The 16436-nt window shown below is 41.4% G+C and overlaps 1 protein-coding gene across 4 annotated transcripts in view; it reads left to right on the top strand.

Annotated features, from left to right (window-relative positions):
- Positions 1-16436, top strand: part of cacnb2b (calcium channel, voltage-dependent, beta 2b) — a 29730-nt gene that overhangs the window by 9574 nt on the left and 3720 nt on the right. For 3 of the 4 annotated variants that reach the window (XM_042089197.1, XM_042089202.1, XM_042089210.1), the window contains exons 2-12: positions 6550-6621; positions 8046-8168; positions 8488-8627; positions 8961-9022; positions 9336-9469; positions 10673-10753; positions 10851-10909; positions 11264-11373; positions 13936-14087; positions 14581-14676; positions 15186-15353. In XM_042089197.1, coding sequence (XP_041945131.1) covers positions 6550-6621; positions 8046-8168; positions 8488-8627; positions 8961-9022; positions 9336-9469; positions 10673-10753; positions 10851-10909; positions 11264-11373; positions 13936-14087; positions 14581-14676; positions 15186-15353 — 1197 coding nt within the window. Of the gene's footprint in view, positions 1-6549; positions 6622-8045; positions 8169-8487; positions 8628-8960; positions 9023-9335; positions 9470-9817; positions 9841-10672; positions 10754-10850; positions 10910-11263; positions 11374-13935; positions 14088-14580; positions 14677-15185; positions 15354-16436 lie in introns of all 4 variants that reach the window. The other variant, XM_042089219.1, reaches the window with a different exon arrangement.

A 16436-nucleotide genomic window follows, 5' to 3' on the forward strand; every position in this document is an offset into this window, starting at 1 on the left:
ATTGAGTGTAAATTTTCATGTGTGACTAAAATGATGTTAATGGGAGTAGTTTTGAGTAAGATTGTATGCATTTGCAACTTCATTTAGCTCTGAGGAGGTATACCTAATGAAAACTAATTGTTAAATCAAACAAAACTTCTTTGTTGCTTTAATAGGAGAGGTGGGTAGGACACACACAGTCATACAGGGACATTGACATTATGGAGAAATAGTGTAGGAACACCTTAGCTAAGGCCAGAGCACACTTAACTGCATACAGAGAATTAATCTTAATTAGATTACTGACCTGCTCCACATAGCATAGTGCTGATTCCTGAGTTCTAAAGAGGTTAATGTGCACTTAAGTCCTGCTTCTAGGTGTATCCATGTACAAACACGGAAAGAAAAGACTGACCTGCTGTTTAAAAATATGTACTGGTTGAGTGCACAAACGTCACAAGGGACAAATATATTTCTACAAACCAACCTTTTCACTTCACTTACTTATGTTCAGTGATAGTCATTATATTGTAGACTGTCCTTTTAATACTTAATTAATAAATGTATTTTATTTTATTGCATGCTTTATCAGGAGGTGAATACTGAAGTTCTGATAGTCATTGTATTGTAGACTGTGCTTTTAATACTTAATTAATAAATGTATTTTATTTTATTGCATGCTTTATCAGGAGGTGAATACTGAAGTTCTGATAGTCATTGTATTGTAGACTGTCCTTTTAATACTTAATTAATAAATGTATTTTATTTTATTGCATGCTTTATCAGGAGGTGAATACTGAAGTTCTGATAGTCATTGTATTGTAGACTGTGCTTTTAATACTTAATAAATGTGTTTTATTTTATTGCATGCTTTATCAGGAGGTGAAAAGTATATACTTAATTTTAGACTTAGAATTAACTTGCAATGCTATTTATGTACCGGTACTTGCATTAACGTGTAAGGTACTGTAACTCTGAGAGGTTTGTCTGTTGGCTGTTATCATTCAGTTGTATGAGCAGCTCTGGGAACTCAGTACAGTGTCTGAGTCCCAGACCCTCCCTGTCAAAGTGCTGCCTGCTGGGGTAGCAAAAAGTGTAGGAGAACAAGACTTGACCCCATAATTGTGAAACGTTCTCTGGTGCAGTGAGTCAGTGGCTGTCCTTCTTGCATTGATTTCTAGCTGCTCTATACAACCAGGATTAAACTGGTTAATAGAGGCAAAAGTTCACTTTATTGCTGCTCGTAATTCTGTTCAGTTTGAACATTCTTTTAAAATGCATAAACACTATTCTTCTAGACAGGCAGAAGGATATTGTTCTGTATGTGTATTTCATCTGGAACCATCAGAATTGCACATATATTATATTACTATTTTACCCATACATACATCACATCTAGTGTGCAACATCCAGTTAAAACAACACAACTGTTTATCAGCCAATGGTTATGGTGTACCCTTTGACACCATTTCATGCCTTATCGACTCAGGGTGCAGATAAGGCCATCTCCAGGAAAAACTCATCCTCTTGTGTTCTATCCCATAACACGTGCTTGTCAATCAATGGTGTAAAACAGCTAGCCAACAATTCCTACCACCTGAATCCATTTCTTCAGAGCGCAATGCTATTAACCCTTGTCTACAGTAATCCAGCTTCCAGGGGTCACGATTTGCCTGGGTTTCTACTTAGTCTACTTAAACAGCCTGTAGTCTGCATTGGAGGCCCTCTGCTATAGTCCTAATCTGTGGAGTGGTTTACACTTCCCTCACTGTCAGCAATACTCTCTGTTCATCTAGAGCAGACATGTCAAAGTCAAGGCCCGCGGGCCGGATCCGGCCGCGAATGAATTATCTACGCCCCCCGGGATGATATTTGATTAGTATTAGAACCGGCCCGCAGGCCACAGCCGCCGGGTGCTGTTTTGCGCATCAATACTCCATTCCCCACAATGCAACGGTAGCCCACGAACTCACTGCGGCGCCGCAAATGGGCCTCGGCTTCATTATTAAGCAGTATTCAGTCAGGGCAGATGTCAACTTTCAGCTACCCCCCTCCCCAGTGTTGTGCCTGAACGCGTTCATTGAACGAAAGTCACTCGTTCATATGTATTTTGAGCGAATGTGAACTAAACGTACTGTATTAGGCTACTACTGCCTGATTAACGTCACTGTGAACTCGTTCATTCTGGTGTCTGAACGGCACGCTCTTTCAGTTTAACTTCGTTGAATAGGGTGCCAGATTTCTACAGAGCCTTCCACGCGAAAACCCGGCTAAAACACACCGTGTTTAGCCAAAGGGCCTTAATATGGCAGCATGCAGGTCACAATTTGTCAAACTATAGGCCGCGGTCCGCAATGTGGACAATGGTCTGCAGAGTGAAATTATTCCCGGGCCATCGTCTGATAATTTGCTGCGCAATTGGTCAAGGAGCCGCAGACAGAAAAAGAAAACAAACATTTCTGCAATTCGTAGGAAATACTTGTTAATTTGGTGTCATCAAACATAGAGGCATAGAATTAAGTCGTGGTTTATTCAATGCATGTGTGTGCACGTTGGTAGCAAAGCTAAGCTTCAACCTATTGGAAGGCTAATTATGAAACGACATTTAATAGAACGGCGTGGATTTATGCAACTTCCATAAAAACAGAGCACAGACTATGTAAAACACTGTTTGGCATTAAGTATTAAAGTCAGCCAAAAGCTATTAATTAATGTCTAATGTATTTGACTTTGACATCCCTGATCTAGAGAACACAGCTTCAATACTCTCTTCTCAGTGTGTAGAGAGAACACATTTCATATTCTCTTTCAGATTAAAACTCTTTCATGTCCTCATTAATTACTGATGAATACTGGTTCATTAATAAGATACGTTATGACAAGACACGCCCCTCTCCTGTTTGATCTCAATTTTTGTAATTTAGTCAAAATGATATTTTCCAAGTGTAATGCCACTTTAAAGACAACAGTGTTTCCCATTCTGTCTGAAAGGCAGCTAAATTTCCCCTGTGTGTACAGACCAAACAAAAATAAGTCCGGTACTCGGAGCAGGTTCTGCACATTCCCCACTGTACATGGCCTTTTTTTCACTAGAACCAGGAGCAGCTTTAATATGAGAATAAATCCCACATGAAGGGAATTTAATAATCATCCCGCAGGGCTTTTTCTTTTGTTCAACTGGGAATGTCAGAAACAGTCAAGATGAATGTTCCTAAGAGCCTCCGCAAACGAAAGAACAGCAGAGCAGATCAATGAATGCATTAGCTAACACAGCCAGTTTACTGTATTCTGTGGCAATATGAAATGAGGGGATATAAATATATAAAGCTGTTTACAGGTAGTGCACTTTGCAAAATGCAGTTGAACTCGTTGACCTAGTGGCTAGCGCTAACTTTAGCTACCCTGCTTGCCAGTTGGCTGTCTGAGGCATGAGTCACTGGCATGGTTGAATTTTTGTTATGGGAGCCCATCTCCCCGATCAGCAGCACTTTGTGTGTGGCATGGACGTTAAAGTGAGGCTGAGGCTACTGGCAAGAGATAAAAAGGCAGGTGCCTGTGCCAGTGCTTTGGAGGACTCGGTCTCCTTCAGGAAGGGCTGCTGCCTGGAACAGGCCTCTCAGCAGGGGTGGGGAGGGAATGGGACTTACTGCCTTCCACGTCATGACATAATCAAATTAATGCAACCATGTACCTTCAGAGGATGCCACTGGGATGGAGGAAAGGGGGATATTCATACTTTATACTGCCCATCATACACAAGATGTGTTTGTGTAAAGAAATTCAGTAAGATACATTGTTGATTTTACATGATGTGGCTAATATTTGTGTTGCCAAAACAAGCATAAGTGTAGCTCATTAGTTCAATGAAAAAAAGTGTGTTTGTTCCTGCCCTGGCAGGGTAATGTCTTGGTCTCTCTTAACATACATGGGGTCAATGGTTATAGGTGTATGTGAATATGTAAATGTGTAATGAAAAAAACAACAACATGTAGCAGTTATACTAGTGATTATAATCTGTAGAGCTTTAATGGTCAAATCTTAATGCAGCCCTCAGTGCTGACTGCATAGCTTGTGACTGGCTGTTGGTCAGTGTAGCCTATTGTTTATGAGTTCATCTGTGTGCTGGAGCTCTGTCAGTGGGACGCCGGCTTGCGGGATCTGGGCAAGGTGCTGGGGTAGCAGATGTCTGTGGCGCACTCACAAGGAAACTACATCAAGTGCCTGTGTGTTATTTATGGCACAAATCACACAGCCCACACACAGACCTGATGGCCACCACTTCCTGTCAGTGTCTTAGGAATTTGTTTTGTATGGCTTATGCACCATGCTTCAAACAGAGTATGGTAGCTATGGCTGCACAATTTATATATCGAATCGTGCTTTTTCTGGCATCATTTTTGAAAGTCAAGCTTCTGTTAAAGAAACACCAGGCAAGCCTGATGCTTTTTCTCTACGAAACTCCCCCTCGCTCGGTCTGAAGCTCTTTTCCTTTTCTTTGCGTCTTCCGTCAAGGGTTTTCGCTGCTTTTTCGCCAGCTCTGCCATTATACACACATTTGCAACAATCGCTAGCGTTTCGTTTGCCTGCCTCTGCTGTGGATGCAGGATGTAAACTGATCCTGCTTCGGTCGGCGGGTACGATACACTGAACTTGCAAGCGGGATATTCTTCCTACAGGCAGTAGGGGCGGGCAAGAGAGTCTTCATTCACCCTGTAATGAGTCATTTAACCATATACCGACTTACGAAGATGAGTAATTAACACGAAAACGTTGCCTGGTGTCCCTTTAAATTTCTGTTTAATTCACTTCTGATTGGTGAGCATGCCTGAGAAACACAGCACTCCTGTCCTGTTGGGTGAGCTTGACTGTCTGTCAAGGAGGATGACATGAATATAAAAAAATCATACAGTAGATGTGACAAAATTAACTTTTGTCACAAGAGTTGTGAGCTGCCTAATTACTGTAATTGCAGCCTTTGTGATTAGCTAAAAGTGTAGCTTACAAGAAAGTGTGGTTTGTGATATGTTTTATACAATCTTGAACAGAGTTCTGCTCATAAGGGGAACCCATGTGCAGCCTATGTTGTACTGAATGCTGCCAAGCCCTCGAGAGCTCTGCACACCAAGTGAATTGCTGGCATTGCACCGAATCCTTGAAAATGATTGCCAAGGAGAATTGAATAGGTACTTTGTCACAATATTGAAATAACTGAACATGTTTGGAATTATTTTTGATATTGGTACATTGAGAGTATATGCTGCACTTAGCTAGCTGACAGTACATTTAAAATGAATTACCTTCAGGCCGTTCTCATTTCTCAGACAATTGACTGAAGGCAAAATTTGGTGAATCGATAATGTTTGTGGTTGTAAAGTGGGAGTGATGTATGTTGTGACATGTCTACTGTCATTGGGACATACACACGCCTGGGTTAGGTCAGGCATGATGACGATGCTGTGTCAAGGAAAAGTCAAGGAAGGGTCAGACAGTTCAACCTGGTGATACTTTTCAATGTGACTGTAGAGTTTACAAAAAATATTTGTTTACAAAACTATGAGAATATATATTCGCTAAATATTAACTAAAAATTAGTAGGTATAGGTATAGGTTTGGTTCTCTTAAAATGTATGTGTGTGTTTGTGGGGATGTGATGTGTGATGAACTAGATCATCTTGGTTGTCCTCTGGCAGAGATAATTGAGATTAGGGGTATGAAAGTGCTTAAAAATCAGTTTATCTCTCAATGGATTTGTCTGTGTACTGCTTTTTGGTTGTTTTCTCCTTTACTCCACCATGCTTGATTATTTTCTCCACATATTGAGGCTCAGGGCTTAAGGGACGTTTACACCAAGAACTATAACTATAGCGATAATATGAATGACAACGTCCACACATAAACTATAACGATAACAGCATGAAGAACGATATCGTTAGGGATCACTTTCAGGGGTGCGTTTCCCAAAACCATAGTTGCTAACATGTTAGCAACTTTGTTGGTTGGCAATGGGAAATTGCATTGCAACCAACAAAGTTGCTAACTTAGTTAGCAACGGGAAGGGAAATGCGCCCCAGATCGATTTCGAGAACGATAAAAAGCTAACTCCATGAAATTCTAGCGATCTAATTCATCAACATGAGGAGAGACTTTCCTTATCTTTTGTCAGTGTGGATGCTTTTATCGTTATAGTTATTCACCTTATTCCGCCACGGCCATTTTAGAAATATATTTTCTTCCGCCTTGTGCTCAATATTCCTGACGGCTAGTTCCGGCTAATTAGCATCATATTGCCACTCATCTCGACAGAACTCTATCTCAATGTATCGCAATGGGTGTACTGCTCAACAGGAAGTTCGGACACAACGCAAGCAAAGATGGCGCCCGTATTTGCGTGTGGAATAGTTAGTAGGCGTGTCCGTCTTCAAGCAGATCTGTGCAGATCTGACTTGATGTGATGCATTCTGGGTTGAACACAATGGAGAGTTCTGTCTTCCTCTCTGATAGGCCATTTGCTAACTCTCTCTCCTCTCTGATAGGCCCTTTGCTAACTCTCTCTGTCTTCCTCTGTGTTAGGGTTCGGCGGACCGTCAGGACAACAACACTGAGGTGGAAAAAAATGCACAGGTGCAATTGGAAAAGGCAAAGGTAGGTACCCATAGATGTATTGTTTTGTTGTTTTGTGCGAGCTAATAATTACAATGATTGTTTTTAACCGACATTTCACCTCTTTACTACCAATTAAGAATAACATTTAGTGAAGCAAAGCAAATAAATTATAAATAAATAATTACAAGAACACTAATTGCTTTTAATGAGGAGGAGTTGGTATGTAGCTAACATAATGTCAGAATTGCTATGGACAGTGCAGCTTTAGTCATGGTTCAGCTCCCTCTGAAAATGAAATGAAATCCCCCGGCCCTGGTTAACATGCTCCCTTAGGTACAATCTAATTGAATTCCAAACAGACAACCGTTTTGTACTGGCCTGGCCTGTTTTCCCTGTGTCTGATCCTCAGACACAAAAGTGGAACAATTAGTGGCCTGATTGGCATGCTGCTGACGTTTGACTTTGTGGTAAAAATTGCATACTAAACCCATTGGAGCTCTTGGGCCTTTCATGCAGGCTCGTCCGTTGAGAGATGCAAATTTAGAACCGGGAATGACTAAATCGCTGTCATCTGTGCTGAAGGCATCGCATTGAGCTAACTTTCAAAACGGCAGACATTCACAAGAGACTTTTCAGACATCTGCCTCTTTCAAGACATTTTGAAGAATAACAGGCAAACTGAAAAATTGCTGAAAATTGCTCCTTGTGTGCCTAAGCCACACTAATGCTCCCCCTCTTTGAAGATTTCCCCCCAAATTTAGGGTGCTTGTTGCTTTTGCTAATCCCACTTCCATTTCAGCAGTTTTACTTCAGTCTGACTTCAGTGATTAAAGCTCATCATTCTGTCTATTTAAAGCTATAGACATCTGCACTTTTGTATCTGGTGTATTGCTTGAAATACAAAGGCATGGATAAACACATATTCACAGACACAAGGGCACACACACACATACACATACACACACACACACACATTCACATTCACACACATTTCAAGGAATCTTTAATAGGTACAGTCAACACAGTCATATTGGAAACTGTAATGCAACCATGTGAAATGAATTATGAACAAAATAAATTTTAATTAGAATTATTAGTGTTTGCTGTCGGCCATGAAGCACATGTGCTGTTGCTCAAGTACTGGACTCAGCAGTGTTTCTGTCTCACTGCTTCCAGTGCAGTCACACAGCAGTCATAATGTAACACACACACACACACACACACACACACACACACACACACACACACACACACACACACACACACAATCCAGATGCATGCATGTACACATACACAGCAATATATTGGCAAGACAAATTCATAAATTTCCTAGAAGCACTGTGGAGTAAATATTACATAACCTAACACATGCCAGTTGAGAAAGTTCCAGCTAAATTGCACACAGATGTCCTATATATAAGGCCTTAAAGCATTTTTTCTTATGTCTTTCATTGCCTTTTCAGTACAAACCTGTTGCGTTTGCTGTGCGTGCAAATTACACCTACACTCCTGCAGACGATGATAATGTGCCCATGCCTGGACATGGTGTGACCTTTGAGGCCAAAGACTTCCTGCATGTTAAAGAGGTGAGGGCGACATGGATAGTGCATCTTGCATAGGGAATAGCTGTATTACTTACAAACAAAGGTATTTACCAAAAACTGGCTTCTAAGATCATCTCGGGTTACGTAAATAACGATGATTCAATTAATTGAGTGTTCAGGGCTCAATTTCCAAACTTGACTTTTGTAATCATTAAAAGTCGTCTAAAATGTATTAGCTATTTTTCATTATAAAAATGAAGGAAATAGATTATTAAAATTGATGAGAACGGTGAGAAAGATGTTGTTATTGTCTCCAAGTCCAAGTGTCCAAGTCCATGTATATCCACTCTTCCCTCTACAGAAGTTTAACAATGAGTGGTGGATTGGTCGGCCAGTGAAGGAGGGTGGTGAGGTGGGCTTCATCCCTAGCCCTGTGAACTTGGAGACCATTCTGATCAGACGAGAAGTGCAAGCCCGCAAGGCTGCCAAGGCGCTAGCCAAGTACAAAGCCATCTCTTTCTGTCTAATCCTAACCCTAACCCCCAACCACACCACTGCAGCAAGTGCTGCCACCTGAAATCACCAGTGCAGTTATCATTCTTTTCTGATTTTGTCTATCAGTCACTTTGACCTGACTGCGACACGGTTTCTTCAAATGTATCTACTGTTGTATTGCGACTTGTATATCCATCCAGCCATTTTCATTGCAATGGTAGTAGTCGGTGGCAGTGGTCATTGGAGCCAGATCATTAGTGAGTGCTGATGGCTAGCATGACATTAGTGAGTGCTGATGGCTAGCATGACTAATGCTAATATCTGTCGTTGTGCGTGCAGTAAATTAGCTGCGGCGGCGGCCACAGGGGACACATCAAAGAAACCTCCCCCTCCTCCTCCGGGTAAGTTGCCACATCCTCAAACACAGTCTGTTTAAGAAAGAGGTCAGAAATCCTCCACGACTCTAGGCAACAGATTAAATGTAATGTCATCACTAAAGAATTAGCCAACGTTTGATTAGACCATACCTGTAACACCTTTTAGTTCTTTGGCATAACTTCCAGGTCACTGAACCAATAAGGCTTATCCATTCAAGTTCAACCTTGACTGCAGCCTGCTGATGAAACTGTTGTTTCCTTAAAGGGGGAAAACAACAACTTTATGACTATCAAAGCCCTCAACAGGCCCTGAGTCTGTGTGTGTGTGTTTGTGTAGAAGTTGGTTTAGAGGGCTGTGAGCCTGAGCCGGGAGACTGCGAGCCTCGAGCCCTGGCCCACGCTGCTAGGGTCAGTCCCACCCCAGTCCCGTCCCCCTTAGGCAAAGACAAAAGAGGGGCCTTCCTTAAGAAGGTAAAGGTGACAACCGAGCATGCTCCTCCCAGACTCTGTCCTCGGCCAAACTGCCTCCATACCTGCAGCTTTCACGCGGTTCTTTGGGGCTCCCGCTCCCTCTTTTTCTCTCTCTCTTTCAAACTCTTGGCAGGTCTGTCTGTCTTAATCTACTTTTCTCTTTCTGTTCCTTTTCTGTTTCTTTTCTTGTTCTTTCTTTCTTTCTTTCTTTCTTTCTTTCTCTATCCATCTGCTGTATCTATTATTTTGCACACTGTGCATGAATGAGAAGTTAGGCATCACATGATCATTTCGCTAGCCTGCATGCCTTCACTGAATCTATCTTTTTCGCCTCTCCACCACAAACAGTCCAGCAGGTGAAGAAGAAGTCGGTAAGTTTGTGTTTGTGTGTAATAAATACACGTCCAGGTCATTTGTGTTTTTGTGTGAATAAATACACGTCCATGTCTTTTAAAACTGATGCCATCAGTGCAGCCATTGGCAGTGCCAACTGTCATCCTCTGTCTGTCACTGTACATAGCCCGCCCCATACCAGATAAGTAGCCTAGTTATTATTGGTTCATAGGTTTTTGGTGACTCTGAAGTTGGCTCCAATGGGAGAATTACCGGGGCAGTCTAAAGGGGTAGGCCAACGTTGAGAAAGTGTACCACCTATGTGAGGGTCTGAGGCTAATAGATAACCACCTAGATTTAACATTCCATTGACCTCCATTAATATTTCCGTCATTTACCAGATGAGTTACTGTGTTTCAGTCTGTTGTGCAACGTCAGGTCAGCTGAGATGAGAATCGCTCCGGTGTCAGCCAGGCTAATAGAAACACTAAAGAATACCGAAATGTATAAACACCTTACTCACTGACACATAATGGACACATTCATTTTGCATTATAATACAGATGTCTGACAGTGCCAAGCTAACAATCCCCTACAACTTGCTTAAAGGGCTATAAGCAATTACATAAATCCAATATTTCACTTTGCATGTTAAGTCTTTATTGGTTTTCGGCATGCTTGTGTGTTGCTCTCTCATTTTTATTTGCTCCCACCAGCTATATTGTTGTGATGTGATCTGTTGTGTAATAACCACTAATATTTTCATTCAGTTCCTCGTTGCTGTGACTGTGATGTATGACCTCTTATTTCTAAAGCTGTGTTTACAGTGCTCTCCGTAGCACATAATAATTGATTTCCTCTGTAATATAGGGGGAGCAATTGGCTGCATATGATGTTGTGCCTTCCATGCGTCCTGTAGTTCTTATGGGCCCCTCACTGAAGGGTTATGAGGTAAGGTATCCATAAACTGCCATTCACAAGCTTTTTCCTTCCAAAAGCAGTCATGTTTTTTATTTTGTAAACCTTCATACATAAATTAATTTTGCAGGTGACAGACATGATGCAAAAAGCTCTGTTTGACTTCCTGAAACATCGCTTTGAAGGGAGGTGAGGAGTTGGTTTTATTCAACCTCGTGGAAACTGCTGTATTATGTTGTACATTTATACTGGACCTTTACTATAATTGAAAGCATGACAACACTTCATATTAACTTAATTGTCCTGTAATTTATACTATGTAAGCCTGTTAATAAATGATGTGATGTTTTATTTTCAAAATATGTGTTTTAAGTATGCAAGTTTACTAATCAAAATATTGTTACAGTATGGTAATGTTTACGACTAATAAAAATGTAATGTACCAAGTGCGTTAATGTTATTAATATGCAGAACTTAAATTACAAGAATGGTATTGTGGCATAGGTTAGTTAAAATGAGATGTCTTTGATTCCCTGGTCTCAGGATATCCATAACTCGGGTGACCGCTGACATCGCCCTTGCTAAACGTTCAATACTCAACAACCCAGGCAAACATGGCCTAATAGATCGCTCCAACACACGCTCAAGTTTAGGTAAGGTTTGATTTTCTATGGCCTTTTGCTGCCCAGCAGCAGTTTCTTAACTCACCTGAGAAATACATTCACTACAGCACCATGAGTCCCTGTGAAGTCAATTTGCAGCAGGGACTGTGCTGAATCCTACAACCATCCTGTATGTCACTGTCCTGGTTGTCTACTGTTTCCCAGTTTGTCTTTTCTTTAAAATATTTCTTTGGACCATAGGGTCAGTAAGTAAGGAACGAGTCAGGGAATTCCAAGGTTTTTTGTAAGCATGAAATTCCAATTTGCAGATGTCAGTAGATAAACCTTGTTACTGGACTCCTGAAGGCACTGCACTACATATGGTCTTCATTCAGTGAAATGACTGTGCTAATGAAAATGTGCTAATGTGAGGAATAACTATGTGGCGGCATTCCTCTGTCTACACAGAGGTAGTGAAAGAGGCTGATAAAATGCTGACACTAAATGCATTCATTTCACATGAATGCTGTGAGTGTAGCACAAGAAAAATATCTGATAGAATCATAATGGACTATTGACGCTATCAATATGTGTCATTCCACAATGCATCATAGCTTCAAATGTGTATCTTATCATTTACACACTGCCCACTTGGAGTCCAAAGTGATGGTCAATTTTTACTTTAAATGACATCTGAAATGACAACATTAGAAACGCCTCACATTAAGATTCTGTTTTCACATTCATATGCCATACATGACACTTTCATATGGGATACCTATGAATGAGTACTTCTGAATGTGTCCACACACACATAGGCTGACAAATGATAGATATCAAACATAGAAACATTGGCAGTATTCATTTGTCATTCATGTGGTGGTGTATTACACTTGAAGGTGTTGTGTATGGTTTCATTAGATTAGATTGAATGTGGTATGGAGTCTCAGTGTAAATGCAATCTATTTATTTTTATGATTTCTAAACTTAACCATGGACCATAATTGGTGTCAGGTTCATGGGACCTTGTTGAATAACATGACTTTGCACTGATTGCTCCCCAACACATGATATATAAGAAAGCGCCAACAACAGCATTTTTACTGTATGGCTGGAAACAGCTAACCTATAAAATACACACATTCTTACCATTTCATTTCACAGTAAGAAACAGATGATAAAAGTGTAAGGGGGGGAATAGGAATTATTGCACACATTATATTATGATACATTTATATTTAAAAGCTGTAGGAATGTAATTGTAATTTTAGCTGTAGGAATTTTAATTGTAAAATAACAGCAATCAAGGCAGAGTTATGCAGAACATGACGGCATGACACACTTTATATTATGTAAGCCAGTCATGTTGTCTAAATCAGGATGTTTAAGTGTGGAAGGTGCTTCTGCTTACAGTGGGCAGTTGTGCAGATACACTCACCCACACATACACACAGCTCAGTCCCTCTCCTCACACCAGCCCGTGTGAGGCTGTGTGGTGGCAGGGATCTGATTGTTCTGGTTCTTTCCACTCTGTCCCTGGCATTGCTCTCTTGCTCCAGACAACGCTGGTACGTATCTTGCATTACAGTAACAGTAGTAGACTGTCTGTGTGCCCCTAAACCCATCGCTGACTGAGTCGAGCCTCCTTTACTCCTCCAGTACCTCCATCACCCAGAAACCTTTCGGTGACTGCTGCTAGATAAAACATATGGGCTTTGGCTTGCCATCATTTTGTAATCCTCAGATTTTAGTCACTTGTCAGTGTTTCTCATGTATTCACTTCTCACTGAATACAAGCCAATGTTCTCTATGTTTGACAGAGTGGGAATCTAGTGAGGTCTTGTGAGTATGCTAAGAGTGTGCTGGTGAATAGTAGGATCATGATTTCTATGTTTATCCCCCTGAACATTTTTATACCTGTACATTTAGAAGCAGAGCATTTAGCGTGACTTATAAATATCCAAAGTGAACTTATATTAAAAAAACATGCTGCTAAACCAAAAACCCATTAATAATATAAGTTATGTCTGACAAATCTATCATGTAATGATGTTTATAAGCTCAAACATAATAAGGTATTGCATGCTACCTCAGGGCTCAAGCCACAGTAGTAGGATTCCATTGGAACGCCATCCACAGGAAGTTATATGTGGGGCCAGATACAGTACGTATGATGAAGGGCCACTCCCACCAGGAATAATAACTATAAAGACAACCCTAACTATAACGACACGAGCGCCCACACTGACCAACAATAAGGAAAGTCTCTCCTCATGTTGATGAATGTGATGGATTCGAATTGGCTGTCAGCTTTTTATCACTCTGAAAGCGACCCACAATGATATTGTTGTTCATAGCATCATTGTTATAGTATGCAGCAAGGGCATCATTATTCAAATGAACTGGAGCAATATTTAAAACTATTGTTGTTGCTGTTATCATTATAGTTATCGTGCCTGGTGTAAACAGCCCTTAAAGGGAGACTATTGTTATTGATGTAAATCGAGTAACACCTCACTGAGATGGCGCACTGCAGTTAGGATGGGAAGAGAGAGAGAGAGGGGGAGTGCTGTGATGGGCCTGTCCCCACATCCCCTGTTGTTGCTCATGCAGCCCAGATCCAGGGAGAGGTGGAGAGGATCTTTGAGCTGGCCCGCAGCCTGCAGCTGGTGGTGCTGGACGCGGACACTATCAACCACCCCATCCAGCTCAGCAAGACTTCCCTGGCTCCCATTTTGGTCTATGTGAAGATCTCATCGCCTAAGGTAGGAGTTAGGCATCTATTTATAGTCCTTCTGGTGTTTACATTTTACCATTGGTCATTTTGCAGACACTTATATCCTAATTGACTGTTGTACATATATCATTTATAGTGTAGTGGTTAAGGAGCTGAGCTGGCGTGCAGTAGTTTGAAAGTTGTGGGTTCAATTCCTAGCTTCCACTGTTGTGCCCTTGAGCAAGGCCCTTAACCCCAAGTTGCTCCGGGGACAATGTAATCCCTTGTAATATAGTTGACATATGTAAGTCACTTTGGACAACAGTGTCTGCTAAATGAATAAATGTAAATGTATCATTCATGTTCTTATCAGCTTGTGTTCTTCCTGGGCATCAAGCCCATAAGCGGGCTGTTAGAACAATTCTCAGTTGTGCCATAAGAACAAAAATAATTGCAAGAGTGTACAGTTTATCATCTCATGTCTGTCAATGTCTGTCTGTGGTCAATATACCCTCCCCCCTCTCTCTCTCTTTATTGCTCAGGTTCTGACAAGATTGATCAAGACCAGGGGGAAATCTCAGACCAAACACCTGAATGTCCAGATGGTGGCAGCTGACAAACTGGCCCAGTGTCCAAATGTAAGACAGCACCTGTTGTCTTTTCAATGTGAAATGTCCTTGCCAGGTCACTGTGTCCTTCTCTTCCTCTGAATATGGCAACATGCTCTCTGATACAATATGAGCAACACCTTTTTCATGAAGAACTGTAGTCCTTAGTTTGGCACTTTGAGTCCTCAGTTCCTTATTCTTTTTAGTCCTATTTTCTTTTTGTTAGCAGTAGCCTTTCTCATATGGGGTTGATTAGAAAAGCAGTGGATGTTGATAATATTGTTGTTTGGAGTGTTGGAGCTTCCAAAGTGACATTATCATTCTGTACACTAACCCAAACACAAACACATATCCTCATCACATCTCTCTCTCTCTCTCTCTCTCTCTCTCTCTCTCTCTCTCTCTCTCTCTCTCTCTCTCTCTCTCTCTCTCTCTCACACACACACACACACACACACACACACACACACACACACACACACACACACACACACACACACACACACACGCACATGCACACACGATTACACAAACTGCAGGAGATATTTGACGTCATCTTGGATGAGAACCAGCTGTCTGACGCCTGTGAGCACATAGCGGACTACCTTGAGTCGTACTGGAGGGCCACCCATCCCCCAGAGATGGAGCCTGCCAACCCCATGCTGGAGAAGCTGGCGGAGAACACCCTCCCCATCAGCCCAGCAAAGGTACTAGTAGTACTCACAATCCACAGCCCACTGGCACGCTCCCCACGGTGCACTTACTGCCTATACCAATGCACCATCACCATCACCATGGCCATGGCAAGAAGCCTTTTGGCTTATGACATCTCTCAACATTTCCAATTTTTTCCCCCCCGCTTTTGTTTAAAATAATCATCATCAGTTTGTTGTGTAATCGTGAAGATGAAAAACAAAAGGAGGCAAATACAGCAGGACTTCAAAACTGCCAGAGAATGCCAGAGAATGGACAAATTAGAGATTTCCTGTTGTAGTATCATGCCTCAGTTTTACAGAGCTATGCGAGCTTGCGTGTCAAGAGCCAGGCATTTTCAGGCTCTTGTATGAAACATATTATGTAACACCCAGTAGCTACAGTACAGTGATTCAACCTACATCAATGTAATTATTTACCCATTTCAACCTACATCAATGTAATTATTTACCCATTTCAACCTACATCAGTGTAATTATTTACCCATTTCAACCTACATCAGTGTAATTATTTACCCATTTTCTTTTTCCCACCCCCTGTCCATGTTACAGAGACGTGGAATGCGTGGATTAGTTTCTTTAGTTTCAGTGCTTACGCCGCTACAAGCCAGAAAACAATTACAATCTTCTGCTGAAAACATTTCTGATAAATGAATTAAGCTTCCATAGTTCCTCTTTGTTGCAGCGTTTATTTTTAATGACATTTCAAGTAGAACCGCTTGAATTTTGTGTGTTTGTAGACAAACTAACTTTCTACCGACAGGGCAGTGTAGATTCTAAGTGTGACTGTAGTTAGCACTGCATGGCATTTCCACTTCCTCCTCTGTCCCTAGGTGCTTTGTAGATGGCTGATTGTATCATAGCGATATTTCAAGTTATACCATCATTTTGTGTTTTCTCGCATTTTCCATCTGTCCCAACACCACATCTCACTAACATCGTCATGGAAATGCCTGAGAAGCCATGAGGTAACAGCAGCTCGGGTGAGTGAGTTGTAGTGACGGGCCACTAGGACACAATAGAGACCTGTGGCCAGCTGTGGAAGACTAGGATCGTTTGTGTAGTGCTATGTGGGTT

Source organism: Alosa sapidissima, chromosome 1 (assembly GCF_018492685.1).
Source record: "Alosa sapidissima isolate fAloSap1 chromosome 1, fAloSap1.pri, whole genome shotgun sequence".
Classification (NCBI taxonomy): Eukaryota; Metazoa; Chordata; class Actinopteri; order Clupeiformes; family Clupeidae; genus Alosa; species Alosa sapidissima.